Source organism: Brachionichthys hirsutus, chromosome 23 (assembly GCF_040956055.1).
Source record: "Brachionichthys hirsutus isolate HB-005 chromosome 23, CSIRO-AGI_Bhir_v1, whole genome shotgun sequence".
NCBI classification, from domain to species: domain Eukaryota; kingdom Metazoa; phylum Chordata; class Actinopteri; order Lophiiformes; family Brachionichthyidae; genus Brachionichthys; species Brachionichthys hirsutus.
In genome coordinates, this window is record NC_090919.1 from 7580147 (window position 1) to 7596290 (window position 16144).

The window sequence follows — 16144 nt, forward strand, 5'->3', positions numbered from 1 at the left end:
GAAGGCCTTTGACCCCGTTAACCATTCAATCCTATTGAATAAACTAGGGGCGATTGGTTTTGATAGCACATCAACAAACTGGATGAAATCGTACCTTGAGGGACGAGAACAAATGGTAGACATAAACGGAACCTTGTCCTCGTCCCTCCCGGTGAGCTGTGGGGTTCCTCAAGGCAGCATTCTAGGGCCGTTACTGTTCCTCCTATACATTAACGACATGAGTGCTGCCTGTAACTGCAAATTGTTCCTGTTCGCTGATGACTCAGCACTCCTGATTTCGGGAGAGGACAAAGTGCAGGTTGAGGAAGCTCTCAGCTCTGAGGTCACCAGAATCCGTACTTGGCTTACTGATAACAAACTGTCACTACATCTTGGTAAAATAGAATCTATTCTTTTTGGGTCTAAACACTCTCTAACTGAGATAAATGTTAATGATTTCAAGGTCACAGTCGATAATACAGTAATCTCCAGCAAAGAAGAGATTACCGTATTTTCCGGATTATAAGTCACGTTTTTTTTCATAGTTTGGTCGGGGGTGCGACTTATAAATCGGAGCGACTTATATATGCTTTTTTTTACAAAATCTGTGAGCGCAGAGACAGTAGCCTACACATTTCTATAACAGGTGTTACAGGGAACTCTGTGACCCGTCAGAATCTGTCGCGGTTTCTGGAGGTTCAGAGTTATTTGTCACACCTGTTATCTAAAAACACAAATTAGAAGGGCTGAATGAAAATGGCGCCGAAAAGAAAGTCATATTCCGCGGCTTACAAGCTTCAGATAGTGAAAAATGGAGCCGAAAACGGCAATCGAGCAGCAGAAAGAAAGTTTGGAGTGAGCGAAAAACTTGTAAGGGACTGGCGAAAAGCGGAGGTTACGCTTACTGAAATGAAGAAAACAAAGAAAGCTAATCGCGGGCGACAAGCTAGGTGGCCGCAGTTGGAGGAACGAGTTCACGCATGGGTGCTTGAACAACGTGCTGCTGGGAGAGGTTTGTCAACGGTGCAGTTGCGTCTCCGCGCCCAGGTGGTTGCCAAGGAGGTGAATATAAACGGCTTTGCGGGAGGACCTTCTTGGTGTTACCGCTTCATGCAGCGCAAACGCCTCTCTATCAGAGCAAGGACGACACTGTCCCAAAAACTGCCAGCGGACTTCCAAGCCAAGGTTGACAGTTTCCGCGCGTTCATTGAAAAGCATGTAAGTGATCACAACGTGACACCGGATCATATTATTAACATGGACGAGGTCCCCCTCACTTTTGACATCCCCATGGGCCGAAGTGTTGCAGAGAAAGGGCAAAAAAGTGTGAATATCGTTACAACTGGTCATGAGAGATCACACTTCACAGTGGTGCTGGCATGTTGTGGAGACGGATCAAAACTGCCACCGATGGTCATTTTCAAACGAAAAACCATGCCAAAAATCCAATCCTCCTCAGTTGAAGTCGCCGTGAACGCGAAAGGGTGGATTGATCAAGAAATGATGAACTTGTGGCTTACAAAGTGCTACAATAAGCGACCGGATGGCTTCTTTAGAGCACGCAAAGCTCTGCTTGTGATGGATAGCATGAGAGCGCACATCACACCACAGTTAAAAAATAAATTAAAAGTTCTCAACTCCATACCTGCCATCATCCCTGGAGGCTTAACCAAAATACTCCAGCCACTTGATATCTCCGTGAATAGGAGCTTTAAGGCAGTTTTGCGTAACCTGTGGGAGCAGTGGATGACGGATGGAGAGCACAGCTTCACGGCAACCGGGAGAATGCGCCATGCAACTTTCCTGGAAGTCATTGAATGGATCGACAAAGCATGGGCTTCAGTGACAACCGCAACCATCCTGTCGGGATTCAGAAAGGCTGGAATAATTGGAACTGCAACTGACGACGAGTCTGATGTAAGCGACGTAGAAGAGGAAGCGGCGTCTTGTCTACCTGCCGAGTTGGGGGAGTTGTTCAAAAGTGACACCGAGGATGAAGATTTCCTTGGATTTCGTGATTCGGAGTAAAACCTGATATTTTGGTAAACGTGTTAGCATGTTCTTTGTGCTATATGTTGTTTGGTGTTGGATTTTATCAAATAAATTTTCCCCAAAAATGCGACTTATCCTCCAGTGCGACCTATATATGGTTTTTTCTTCTTAATTATGCATTTTTTGGCTGGTGCGACCTACAATCCGGAGCGACGTATAATCCAAAAAATACGGTACCTATTTGGGCTGTGTTCTTGACAAATACCTGTCTGGCGATAGTATGGCAACTGAGGTGATCAAAAAAGTCAATCAGAGAACAAGATTTTTGGGCAGAATGTCTGCTTTTGTCTCCGGACTCTTGCTGGAGCCTCGTTCAGCCCCTCTTTGACTATGCTAGCACCTCCTGGTATTCAAACATCAAAGTGTCCCTGAAAACCAGGCTCCAAACCTCCCAAAACAAACTGATTGGGCTACTCCTCAATCTGGGGCCCATGACCCACCTTCTTCCTAGCCCATTACGGCGATCATAGCTCATTCCCGTCGATCGTGTGACATATTTTTTGATTGACATGCAGGGTAGCCAGTCAGATGACGACTTGTTTTTTCTGACCGCACATGCGCAAATAGGCGCTAAGCGCAGCGCGCTGCTCCATGCTCTCTCTCTCTCTCTCTCTTCCTCACTCACTCACTCACTCGCTCCCGGGGGGAGGGGTTGGGGCGCACACACAGACACATCTCACAGCACGAGTTACGAATTATCTCCGATCTTCAGCCCTCGCTTTTTTCCTTAAAACTACAGAAAGCTTATCACCATTGCTGGACCGAGTAAGAAGACAGAAACACATCACTTTAACGCGGAATGGGAGGCGGAGTTTGTTTCACGATGTCGTTTAAACGCCTTTCTGCCTGTGCCGCCCAGAGATCGCTCTCCAGATGTTTTATTTATTGATCACCGGAGAACACTTCAGCTGCTTCAACACGACCAAGAGGCAGTTTTCTTCCTGCAGTACTCTTCATCAGACACTCGGAGTAATGAAACTTAAATTAAAGAACGAACGCTAACTCTAGTACAGCTGCAACTTCCCCTTGCACTACAAAATAAGAGCGCACAGCCACAACACTAGAGGGAGCTCAAACAACAACCTGATTACCCCCTCATATAAGACAAACATTGGTAAATCATCTTTTTACAATACTGCCCCCTAAGGGTGGAACTGTTTGACTCCTGCCCTCAAAACATGCACCTCTTTGGCCTCCTTCAAAACGGCCCTAAAAATACACCTTTTAGGGGACAGAAACGGAGATAGTCATCACGACTCTCTCCAGATCAATACCCCCCCCCCCTTTTTGTCCACCTACGTCAGACATGGGCAAACTACGGCCCGTTAGGCTTTATAATCCGGCCCGCCGAACTTGTACAAATTCATCCATTCATTCATTATCCAACCGCTTAATCCGTCATCGGGTCGCGGGAGAACTTGTACAAATAATATCATGAAATAAAATGTTATTATAAACCTCATTAATTTTACCTTTTACCTGTAAAAGGCCAAATCCTTTCATGTCATGGCTTTTTCATATCATTTATATTCGTTCACACAAACACTCCATCCATCTGTTACTGGCCCCGCCCCCCTGCCAAATTTTAGAACCCATTGTGGCCCGCGAGTAAAAAGGTTTGCCGACCCCTGAGCTACGTTGTACATATTATGTGTCTTTTTAATTTATTGTTATTTTGCATCAATTGAGTAATTTAATATTAGTTTTATTTATATTGTTAAATGTCGATGATTTATGTACGAAGGACTTTCAGCGGAAACAAGACCGCAAGAAATGCTCCTCTTAGACAGGATGTTTGACTGTACTTGTACTGTAATACATGCTACTGTGTGACTGTACTTGTACTGTAATTCATGCTACTGTTTACTGTACTTGTACTGTAATACATGCTACTGTTTGACTGTACTTGTACTGTAATACATGCTACTGTGTGACTGTACTTGTACTCTAACATTCTATCTAATAAATATATTCATCATCACTTTGTATAACACTTGAGCAGGTTCCACTTGTTTAGGATGGATGGATAGACTTTATTAATCCCAAGGGAAATTCTATAGATAATACATGCATTCAATATTCAATTCAATTCAGTTTTATTTCTATAGCGCAGTGCTTCTAAATTATTTTCTGTCTCGCCCCCCCGAAAAAAACACTCTCTTGTTTGTTTGTTTGTTTACAACCGCTCTGCTAATACTCCCTGCGCACACTCTGACAATCAGGGCGCCACTGCCAACTACTGGAGTGGATGTGCAATTACGCTTTAATCTCATAAGGCAAAAAAAAACATTTTCTCGCGCCCCACCATTTGAGAACCACTGCTATAGCGCCATATCATAACAGGAAGTCATCTCAAGGACTTTACAGGAGTAGCAGGGACAGAACCCAACTTGGCCCACAAGAGCAAGAACTTTGGAGACGGATGCAAGGATAAACTTCCCTTTAACAGGCAGAAACCTTGGACAGAACCTAGGCTCATGGTGATTTTGGGTCCTTATCGACCCCAAACATGTAAATAAAGCATCCAGTCAATCCTTCGTAGTTTGGGTAGGTCTGTAATCACCTCCTGAAACACGTCTGGAAGAAATCCCTCCCCTTCTGACATCTGGAGGGGCAAATGTGTCTGCGTTCTGCCCATCCATGCTCTGCGGCATCTTCCATCCATAAAGTTGATTTTTGGTGGTAATGTTCCGGCGAAATGTTTTATTGCGTCGTAAACACTTTGAATGCGACGCTTTATGTAGCGGAAGACAGACAGAGAGAGACATCGGCGCAGCGTCCGCGATACTGCCGTCGTTCTCCGTTCCTACCCTCACCTGCCGGTCGATCTCCGTTGTTCCTACCCTCACCTGTAGTGACCTAAAGAACAAGGTTGCAGGTACAAGCAGCTGGAGCGTACAACCAGCGTACAACCAGCGTACGAACAGCGTACGAACAGCGTACAACCAGCGTACGAACAGCGTACGAACAGCGTACGAACAGCGTACGAACAGCGTACGACCAGCGTACGAACAGCGTACAACCAGCGTACGAACAGCGTACGACCAGCGTACGACCAGCGTACGAACAGCGTACAACCAGCGTACGAACAGCGTACAACCAGCGTACGAACAGCGTACAACCAGCGTACGACCAGAGTATGACCAGTGACACACATTCTACATTTCATTCGTAGGAACGAATTTATAACCGTTTCTACGGCCTGCTGATAAATGAGGGCGTGACCAATAACATGCACTGAACGATAAGAGCTCATTTAACAAATCCTTTCCGCCCTCTTTCTTTAGGCGAGAGGTGGAGACTGATGCAGACTCAGGGTTTGAGGTAACAGACTGCTCTCAGTCCCAGCTGGAGGACTTCAACAGTGGGGCTCAGTGTGGGGCCCTGTCTGACCCCTCGGGGCCCTTTGCAGCCTGCCACTCCACCCTGTCCCCCAAGACCTACCAGGAGTGAGTTTCAGTGTCTTACAGACTGGAGTGTTTGTAGATTATGTTTATCTTCTTGTATCGAATAAACAGCTACATCCTGAGACAGGATGAAATCCCCGTTGTGAGAGTGGATGCTGTGCTGTCCTGTACAGTAACATCACGCCTCTGTTTAGAGACCATTAGTCCCGCTGCTGGATGAAGACCTTTGCATTGTAAAGGTGTTCGGAAATTCAAAGCAGGACTGTTTCAGTGACCCGAGTAGGTCTAGCCACAGGTCCGTAGTCCTGCTGCCTAGCAAGCGCTGCAGGGTTCAGACTCTTCCCTGTCTTTACCCCTGTCTCTGAGCGTGGTTTGAGACTCTTCCCTGTCTTTACCCCCGTCTCTGAGCGTGGTTTGAGACTCTTCCCTGTCTTTACCCCCGTCTCTGAGCGTGGGTTGAGACTCTTCCCTGTCTTTACCCCCGTCTCTGAGCGTGGTTTGAGACTCTTCCCTGTCTTTACCCCCGTCTCTGATTGTGGGTTGAGACTCTTCCCTGTCTTTACCCCCGTCTCTGAGCGTGGGTTGAGACTCTTCCCTGTCTTTACCCCCGTCTCTGAGCGTGGGTTGAGACTCTTCCCTGTCTTTACCCCCGTCTCTGAGCGTGGGTTGAGACTCTTCCCTGTCTTTACCCCCGTCTCTGGGCGTGGGTTGAGACTCTTCCCTGTCTTTACCCCCGTCTCTGGGCGTGTTGCCTGTACGGCTGGCAGCAGGAGCTGACTGAGTGTTGTTGTGCAGGAACTGCGTCTTCGACCTTTGTGCTGAACGAGGCAGTGCCGAGCTTCGTTGTGCGAGCTATGAAGCCTATGCTGCCGTCTGCCAGGAGGCTGGGGCCAAACTGGGAGTCTGGAGGCAGCTCTTGGACTGTGGTAAGATGGCCCTCACTGCTTTCACACCAGGTCAGAATCACAATGGGTTTATTGCCAATGACGCTTCACAAACTACGAATGCATGAATGAATGAATATATTTATTAGATAGAATGTGAGAGTACAAGTACAGTCACACAGTAGCATGTATTACAGTACAAGTACAGTCAAACATCCTGTCTAAGAGGAGCATTTCTAAAAAGCCCTTGCGGTCTTGTTTCCGTTGAAAGTCCTTCGTACATAAATCATCGACATTTAACAATACAAATAAAACTAATATTAAATTACTCAATTGATGCAACGTAACATTAGAAAAACAAAAATAAAATGATTTTACAACCGATGCAAACTAACAATTAATTGAAAATAAATTACACCACTGATGCAAAATGACAATGAATGGCAATAGATTACATAAATTACAATAAATTACTAAGGCACTTAATATGTGCTGAGTAATGTGCAAGTAATAATAATAATAAAATGCTAGCGACAGCGCTAGGCTGCAGGGTATGCCCCAAAATACACCAAGTTAAAAACACCTACGAGTACTGAACTCACCACAAAAACAGCAGCATCAGGAGTGGATACACAGACACCCATCAGGAAAACGCAGCGCAGACAGAACAGTGCACGTATTCGGTTGTCAAATGTTCATTCGTCCTATGGCAGAGGGGAAGAAGCTGTCCTTGTGGGGGGACATGGAACCCTCCGTGGACCTATGGTGAAACTGTAATATCAAAGTTGGGTCATGACTCTGTCTCCTAGTCCTCACCTGTGATGCGAGCAGCACCTACTCCACCTGTATGACGCCGTGCCCTGCGTCCTGCGCCGACCTGGCAGCACCTTCCGAGTGTGAAGTGAAGACCTGTGTGGAAGGTTGCCAGTGTGCCGCCGGCTTGGTGATGAGTCAGGGAAGCTGTGTTCCCTACCCGCAGTGTGGCTGCACCTTCCGCAGCAGATACTACCCTGTAAGAGGACGCTCAGTCTGTCTGTGTCCCGCTTTGGAAGTGTCCTCTGTTCAGCCCTCTGCTCCACCCTACAGCTGGAGGAAGCGTTTGTGACAGAAGACTGCTCCCAGTCCTGCGAATGCACCGCCACCGGCGTCGTGTGCCAACCCAAGGGTTGCCAGGACAACCAGATCTGCACCATCTACGAACTGAAGCGTGACTGCTACAGGGGTACCTGCTGGTGCACACACACAGACACACCCCGGCTCACACACAGACATACCAGGCAGAACAACACTCTACTAAAGAACGGGTCGTTTCAATGTTAAAGGGTCCATCTGTTGTTACCAGAATAATAATACAGGTCCGGACTTTACTCTGTCGCTAAATGTTAGCCAACAACTTGGCAGACATTTTGTGTGGTCAAATCCCATCTGTGCAGTTAGTATGTCTCCCCATGTTTGTGTAGATGTTCTCTGGTATCCTCCCATCAAAAACATGCAATTTAGGTGAACTGTCAAAATTGTCTATCGTTACCATGAGTGCATTGATTGTCGTAAGACGGGTCATCTTATTGCTGATTGTAAACAGCAGGTCTGGTGACTGTTAATGATAGTGCTACCGATAGCAGCTAAACTGAACTTGTTCAATTCAATTCAGTTCAGTTTATTTATGTAGCGCCGGATCACAACAGGAAGTCGTCTCAAGGCTTTACAGGATTAGCAGGGAAACACAGAACCCAACTTGACCCACAAGAGCAACGGAGGCAAGGAAAAACTTCCCTTTAACGGGCAGAAACCTTGGACAGAACCTAGGCTCATGGTGGACGGCCATCTGTCTGACCGGCTGGGTTGAGAGAGAGAGAGAGAGAGAGAGAGGGAGAGAGAGAGAGAGAATGGCAGGTCGGAGACAATTCAAAAACAAGGAGATAGATAGGGAAGCGATAGCGAGACAGAGCAGGAGCAGACAAAAACAAAATGCTAATGCTAGCAATATAAAGCTATAAATGCTAATGCTAGCGACGTGGACATCAGTGTTGAGGGACACAGGTCCAGGTTCTGCAGCACCACGGACAGAAGGACCTGAAAGAGAGAGAGGGACAAACAGAGGGAGAGAGAGCACAAGACTACAGGAAGAGAGAGATTACTGACATATATTTATAACATGAATAACCAGATAAAGGGGGAGGAGCTCAGTGTGTCATGATGTTAAGCCACCAGTGCTGCCTAATGACAGCATATTGATTATACTGATTACTGCATCGATTAGTTATAAGCTTTGTTAAAAAGGAAAGTCTTTAATCTACTCTTGAACATAGAGATGGTGTCTGTCTCACGAACCAATCAGGGAGCTGATTCCACAATAAAGGAGCTTGATAACTGAAAGCTCCGCCCCCCTGTCTGCTCTTGGAAATGTTTGGAACCACGAGCAGGCCAGCATTTTGGGACCGCAGGGTTCTAGTGGGGCAATACGGGATAATCATCTCTGTAAGGTAAGGAGGGGCCTGGCTGGTGAGGGCTTTAAAAGTGAGCAGAAGGATTTTATACTGTTCCAACTATAGAGGGATCACACTCCTCAGCCTCCCCGGTAAGGTCTATTCAGGGGTACTGGAGAGGAGGGTCCGCCGGATAGTCGAACCTCGGATTCAGGAGGAGCAATGTGGTTTTCGTCCTGGCCGTGGAACTGGACCAGCTCTACACCCTCGGCAGGGTCCTTGAGGGTCATGGGAGTTTGCCCAACCAGTCCACATGTGTTTTGTGGATTTGGAGAAGGCATTCGACCGTGTCCCTCGGGGAATCCTGTGGGGGGTGCTCCGGGAGTACGGGGTGTCGGACCCCTTGATACGGGGTGTCCGCTCCCTATATGACCGGTGCCAGAGCTTGGTCCGCATTGCCGGCAATAAGTCGGACCTATTTCCAGTGCGGGTTGGACTCCGTCAGGGCTGCCCTTTGTCACCGATTCTGTTCAGAACCTTTATGGACAGAATTTCTAGGTGCAGCCGGGGCGTTGAGGGGGTTCGGTTTGGTGACCTCAGGATTGGATCGCTGCTGTTTGCAGACGATGTGATCCTGTTGGCTTCATCAGGCCGTGCCCTCCAGCTCTCACTGGATCGGTTCCAGCCGCATGTGAAGCGGCCGGGATGAGAATCAGCACCTCCAAATCCGAGGCCATGGTTCTCAGCCGGAAAAGGGTGGAGTGCACCCCCCAGGTCGGGGAGGAGATCCTGCCCCAAGTGGAGGAGTTCAAGTACCTCGGGGTCTTGTTCACGAGTGAGGGAAGGATGGAGCGAGAGATCGACAGACGGATCGGTGCAGCGTCTGCAGTGATGCTGACTCTGCACAGATCCGTCATGTTGAAGAGAGAGCTGAGCCGAAAGGAGAAGCTCTCCATTTACCGGTCGATCTCCGTTCCTACCCTCACCTATGGTCACGAGCTTTGGGTAGTGACCAAAAGAACAAGATCGCGGGTACAAGCGGCTGAAATGAGCTTCCTCTGTGGGGGGGCTGGGCTCTCCCTTAGAGATAGGGTGAGAAGCTCAGTCATCCGGGAGGAGCTCGGAGTAGAGCCGCTGCTCCTCCGCGTTGAGAGGAGCCAGATGAGGAGGCTCGGGCACCTAGTCAGGATGCCTCCTGAACGCCTCCCTATGGAGGTGTTCAGGGCACGTCCCACCGGGAGGAGACCACGGGGAAGACCCAGGACACGCTGGAGAGACTATGTCTCTCGGCTGGCCTGGTAACGCCTCGGGATCCCCCCGGAAGAGCAGGAAGAAGTGGCCGGGGAGAGGGAAGTCTGGGTTTCCCTGCTTAGGCTGCTGCCCCCCCGACCCCCCCGGATAAGCGGATGACGATGGATGGATGGATCTGTTAAAAACAATGCTACTGATAGCAGCTATTCATTTTCCAACCGCTTATTCCGTCATCGGGTCGCGGGCCAAGCTGGAGCCAATCCCAGCAGCCAATGGGCGAGAGGCGGGGCTACACCCTGGACAAGCCGCCAGTCCATCGCAGGGCAACACAGAGACACACAACCAGCCACACACACACTCACACCTACGGGCAATTTAGTGTCACCAATCAGCCTAGGCTGCATGTCTTTGGTGGGAGGAAGCCGGAGAACCCGGAGAACCCGGAGAGAACCCGGAGAGAACCCGGAGAGAACCCGGAGAACCCGGAGAGAACCCACGCAGACACGGGGAGAACACGCAAACTCCTCACAGAATGGACACAAGTCGGAGACGAACCCGCGACCGTCTCGCTGTGAGGCAACAGTGCTAACCACTGCGCCTGATAGCAGCTAAACTAAACTAAAAGTGGCTACTTTCTGCCTGCATGGGTTTTGTGTATTTTGTACACTTTTTCGTAAAGCCCACCATCGTTAAAGTACGTTGTAAATTGAGAACCACCTGTGAAGGTAATGATAACGATGTTTCTTTCAGCGAGTCCCTGCCTCAGCTACCCCTGTCAGAATGGAGGGGCGTGTCAGGAAGCACCGAACGGCACCTCCAGCTGCCGCTGCACGGAGGGCTTCGAAGGCGCTAATTGTGAGGTGGAGATAACGGAGGGCGGAGACCTCGATCCACCTGGTGGAGCGCTCGGTACACCTGGCACACACACCTGTCACACAGTGGTGCTACTACGACTGTACTTTCTGCTTGTCCCGTGAGGGGTCGCCATAGCAACCCAACCTGTGGAAATTCATTGTTGTTACAGAAACCAAGTGGATCATCGTGATCGCCGTCCTGTCCTCAGTGTCCCTCGCCATTGTCCTCACCGTCTTTGTGTGTGTTTGCAAAAGAAACAGGTGAGTTTCAGCTGGATGTGTCGAAACATCCGAATGTGTGTGTGTTTCTCTGTGTGTGTGTCTCTGTGTGTGTGTGTATTTCTGTGTGTGTGTTTCTGTCTCTGTTTCTGTGTGTGTTTCTCTGTGTGTTTCTGTGTGTGTTTCTCTCTGTGTGTGTGTCTGTGTGTGTGTGTGTTTCTCTGTGTGTGTGTGTGTTTCTGTGTGTGTTTCTGTGTGTATTTCTGTGTGTGTGTTTCTGTCTCTGTTTCTGTGTGTGTTTCTCTCTGTGTGTGTGTCTGTGTGTGTGTGTGTTTCTGTGTGTGTTTCTGTGTGTATTTCTGTGTGTGTGTTTCTGTCTCTGTTTCTGTGTGTGTTTCTCTGTGTGTGTGTGTGTCTCTGTGTGTGTGTGTGTCTCTGTGTGTGTGTGTTTCTGTGTGTGTGTTTCTCTGTGTGTGTGTCTCTGTGTGTGTGTGTTTCTCTGTGTGTGTGTGTGTTTCTGTGTGTGTTTCTGTGTGTATTTCTGTGTGTGTGTTTCTGTCTCTGTTTCTGTGTGTGTTTCTCTCTGTGTGTGTGTCTGTGTGTGTGTGTGTTTCTGTGTGTGTTTCTGTGTGTATTTCTGTGTGTGTGTTTCTGTCTCTGTTTCTGTGTGTGTTTCTCTGTGTGTTTCTCTGTGTGTTTCTGTGTGTGTCTCTGTGTGTGTGTGTGTCTCTGTGTGTGTGTGTTTCTGTGTGTGTGTTTCTGTCTCTGTTTCTGTCTCTGTTTGTGTGTGTGTTTCTCTGTGTGTGTGTGTGTGTGTTTCTCTGTGTGTGTGTGTTTCTCTGTGTGTGTGTGTATTTCTGTGTGTGTGTCTCTGTTTCTCTGTGTGTTTCTCTGTGTGTTTCTGTGTGTGTTTCTCTGTGTGTGTGTCTCTGTGTGTGTGTGTCTTGGCGTGTCTGTGTGTGTTCTGTTGGTGACATCACTGTTTAAAGCTTGTGTTTTTGCGTTATGATTGATCGCGTTCATGTTTCTCTTTCTTTGCACAGCAAAAAGAAAAGTCAAGAGCGAAGCCTCAGCATGAATTCTACTGGTAAGCGTTGTCGTTATGGTCAGCTGATCAGAACCGCTGACTTCCACCCTCACAAATACATGGCGATCTATTGATCGATCATCTGTCTGTACCTAAAGGCTGACATCATCTTTAGGCGTCTACTGTCCTGCCTTACAGGAAATAATTCAAGTATTTATCATCATTCAAATGTTTGTTTCAGTCGCCTACACAATTAGTCCAGCTGGAGTCCAGTACCAGGGACCAGCGGTTCCGTTTCTGTCTTTGCCTACACAATCAGTCCAGCTGGAGTCCAGTCACTGACAGGAACGACTTCCAGCTGGACTCCAGCTGTGAATATATCTACTTTAGGTCGGAAGAACTTCAGCAGCGTATTCAGCAGAACACTTCCTGCAGTTCTTTTCCTGGCGCTGATGCTAAATCTGACCTCCTTTGTCTTTTAGGAGTCACGTACGAGAACACTGATCCAGGAACCAGCAGAGTGACAGACTTGTAACGTCTTCAAGTAGAACATTTAAATGCCTGTCCTCTCAAGCAGAAATAAAAATCAATGATAAATGTGTTTCATTAGCAAGTACTGTCGTGTATTTGTGTTAGAACGGAATACTGCAACAACAGCATACAGGACACACAACAGAACCCGAAGCATGTTCATGTATGAGGTGTGAAAGGTGTGGTCTCACCTGGGACACGGTGCGACGAGAGGCACTTGGGTCGCCGTCGTTTTTGAGTTTAACTTCAATCCATTAATATCTTTTCCGACTTTGTTCACTTGGTGAACACATGAACACATGCATGTGTTCACCAAGTGAACACATGCATGTGAACGCGTCTCTGTCGACCTTTTAGCTTCTCATGCAGCGGCCGAAGCCCAGAAACATTTATTACTTCATAAATTTGATTGCTGGATTAACGTGGTTTTCTTAACCTGATAAATTGAAAGGATTAATGTCCTAACGACAGAGCACAGACCTCCCCCAAGCAGCTCACCCCCCCTAACCGGATCAGAACCCACAGAGCACAGACCTCCCCCAAGCAGCTCACCCCCCCTAACCGGATCAGAACCCACAGAGCACAGACCTCCCCCAAGCAGCTCACCCCCCCCCTAACCGGATCAGAACCCAGAGAGCACAGACCTCCCCCAAGCAGCTCACCCCCCCTAACCGGATCAGAACCCAGAGAGCACAGACCTCCCCCAAGCAGCTCACCCCCCCCCTAACCGGATCAGAACCCAGAGAGCACAGACCTCCCCCAAGCAGCTCACCCCCCCTAACCGGATCAGAACCCACAGAGCACAGACCTCCCCCAAGCAGCTCACCCCCCCTAACCGGATCAGAACCCACAGAGCACAGACCTCCCCCAAGCAGCTCACCCCCCCTAACCGGATCAGAACCCAGAGAGCACAGACCTCCCCCAAGCAGCTCGCTCCCCCCCTAACCGGATCAGAACCCACAGAGCACAGACCTCCCCCAAGCAGCTCGCTCCCCCCCTAACCGGATCAGAACCCACAGAGCACAGACCTCCCCCAAGCAGCTCACCCCCCCCCCCTAACTGGATCCACACCGTCCACATGGTGATCTGGATCAGCACCAGAAGCTTCTAGATTGTTCTGGTATCTTTAAACAGTGAATCAGAGTTTGTGTGTAAATACATTTATGGATCTTAATGACTGGATTTACTCTGATTCACTTTCTGAATCTGTAAATGGGGTTTTAATGTTCACATTTTTTATTGGATGAACTTTGGTGGTGAGATAGAGACCCCCCCCCCCCCCCCCAGACATGACTGTGTCACATTCCATAGACATCAGTCAATAATCAATTGAGATATTGAGGAACACTTTGAAGCTGCATTCACTGTAATGTTAACGAAACATTTAAAGTGATCCAGAACAAAATATCACCAAGATCCATCAGATCTGCTTCAATGATCTTGCTAACGTGCAGCAATGAACTATTCATGTCAGTCACGTGTAGCTGAATTTATTTTACATAACAACCGGCCCCTTGGGAGGGGTTATGACGTGGCCCCTGACGTGGCCCCCGGACAGGATGACTGTGGCACCCCTGCCGTAGACACGGCCCCCAGCTGGGAGTCAGCATGGAACAGAACGCCTGCCAGAACTCGTCTGTTGGGCGGAGCTCCAAGAATAAAGGCGGGAATCCTGCAGAGACACGGATCCACAGCTGGAACCGATCCATCAGGATCAATAAACGGAGACGGGTCGGTCCAAACGGTGGTTTTTATTCAGCGGACACACACGAAGCGTCCTCTATTCTACAGTACAGTGTGTGTGTGTGTGTGTGTGTGTGTGTGTGTGTGTGTAGGTGTGTGTGTGCGTAGGTGTGTGTGTGTGTGTGTAGGTATGTGTGTGTGTGTAGGTGTGTGTGTGCGTAGGTGTGTGTGTGTGTGTGTAGGTATGTGTGTGTGTGTAGGTGTGTGTGTGTGTGTAGGTGTGTGTGTGTGTGTGTGTGTGCGTGTGTGTGTGTAGGTGTGTGTGTGCGTAGGTGTGTGTGTGTGTGTGTAGGTATGTGTGTGTGTGTAGGTGTGTGTGTGTGTGTAGGTGTGTGTGTGTGTGTGTGTGTGTGTGTGTGTGTAGGTGTGTGTGTGTGTGTGTGTGTGTGTGTAGGTGTGTGTGTGTGTGGGTGTGTGTGTGTGTGTGTGTAGGTGTGTGTGTGTGTGTAGGTGTGTGTGTGTGCGTGTGTGTAGGTGTGTGTGTGTGTGTGTGTGTGTGTGTGTGTAGGTGTGTGTGTGTGTAGGTGTGTGTGTGTGCGTGTGTGTGTGTAGGTGTGTGTGTGCGTAGGTGTGTGTGTGTAGGTGTGTGTGTGTGCGTGTGTGTGTGTAGGTGTGTGTGTGCGTAGGTGTGTGTGTGTAGGTGTGTGTGTGTGTGTGTGTGTGTAGGTGTGTGTGTGTGTGTGTGTGTAGGTGTGTGTGTGTGTGTAGGTGTGTGTGTGTGCGTGTGTGTGTAGGTGTGTGTGTGCGTAGGTGTGTGTGTGTGCGTAGGTGTGTGTGTGTAGGTGTGTGTGTGCGTAGGTGTGTGTGTGTGTGTGTGTGTAGGTGTGTGTGTGTGTGCGTGTGTGTAGGTGTATGTGTGTGTGTGTGTAGGTGTATGTGTGTGTGTGTAGGTGTGTGTGTGTGTGTGTGTAGGTGTGTGTGTGTGTGTGTGTGTGCGTGTAGGTGTATGTGTGTGTGTGTAGGTGTGTGTGTGTGTGTGTGTAGGTGTGTGTGTGTGTGTGTGTGTGTGTGTGTGCGTGTGTGTAGGTGTGTGTGTGTGTGTAGGTGTGTGTGTGTGTGTAGGTGTGTGTGTGCAGGTGTGTGTGTGTGCGTAGGTGTGTGTGTGCAGGTGTGTGTGTGTGTAGGTGTGCAGGTGTGTGTGTGTAGGTGTGTGTGTGTGTGTGTAGGTGTGTGTGTGTAGGTGTGTGTGTGTGTGCGTGTGTGTAGGTGTGTGTGTGTGTGTGTGTGTGTGTGTGTGTGTGTGCGTGTGTGTAGGTGTGTGTGTAGGTGTGTGTGTGTAGGTGTGTGTGTGTAGGTGTGTGTGTGTGTGTGTAGGTGTGTGTGTAGGTGTGTGTGTGTGTAGGTGTGTGTGTGTGTGCGTGTGTGTAGGTGTGTGTGTAGGTGTGTGTGTGTGTGTGTGTAGGTGTGTGTGTGTAGGTGTGTGTGTGTGTGTGTGTAGGTGTGTGTGTGTGTGTGTAGGTGTGTGTGTAGGTGTGTGTGTGTGTAGGTGTCTTATATGTTATATATAAATACTTATACTTATATATATATATATATATATATAGTTATATAGATATATAATATATATATAGTGTGTGAGATAATATTCTCTCTAACCACAAATTATCATTTGAAGTGGAATGCGTCCCCTCATGACACTGTGGGACCGACAGTCCACCCTGTGGACAGACGCACGAGAACTGGACCCCCTTCGGTGTCCGCTGTTCTGATTGGTGGCGCCCGCAGGGTTAGTACTGATGCAGAAATGTCCCAGAGACAAGACACAGGATAA

At 48.6% G+C, this 16144-nt stretch overlaps 1 protein-coding gene across 1 annotated transcript in view; it reads left to right on the forward strand.

Moving 5' to 3' along the window:
• Positions 1 to 12603, forward strand: part of zanl (zonadhesin, like) — a 123384-nt gene extending 110781 nt beyond the window's left edge. The window contains exons 96-102 of the mRNA XM_068756186.1: positions 5319 to 5480; positions 6234 to 6364; positions 7132 to 7334; positions 7409 to 7544; positions 10750 to 10908; positions 11024 to 11114; positions 12582 to 12603. Coding sequence (XP_068612287.1) covers positions 5319 to 5480; positions 6234 to 6364; positions 7132 to 7334; positions 7409 to 7544; positions 10750 to 10908; positions 11024 to 11114; positions 12582 to 12603 — 904 coding nt within the window. The remainder of the gene's footprint in view (positions 1 to 5318; positions 5481 to 6233; positions 6365 to 7131; positions 7335 to 7408; positions 7545 to 10749; positions 10909 to 11023; positions 11115 to 12581) is intronic.
• Positions 12604 to 16144: the final 3541 nt, after the last annotated feature.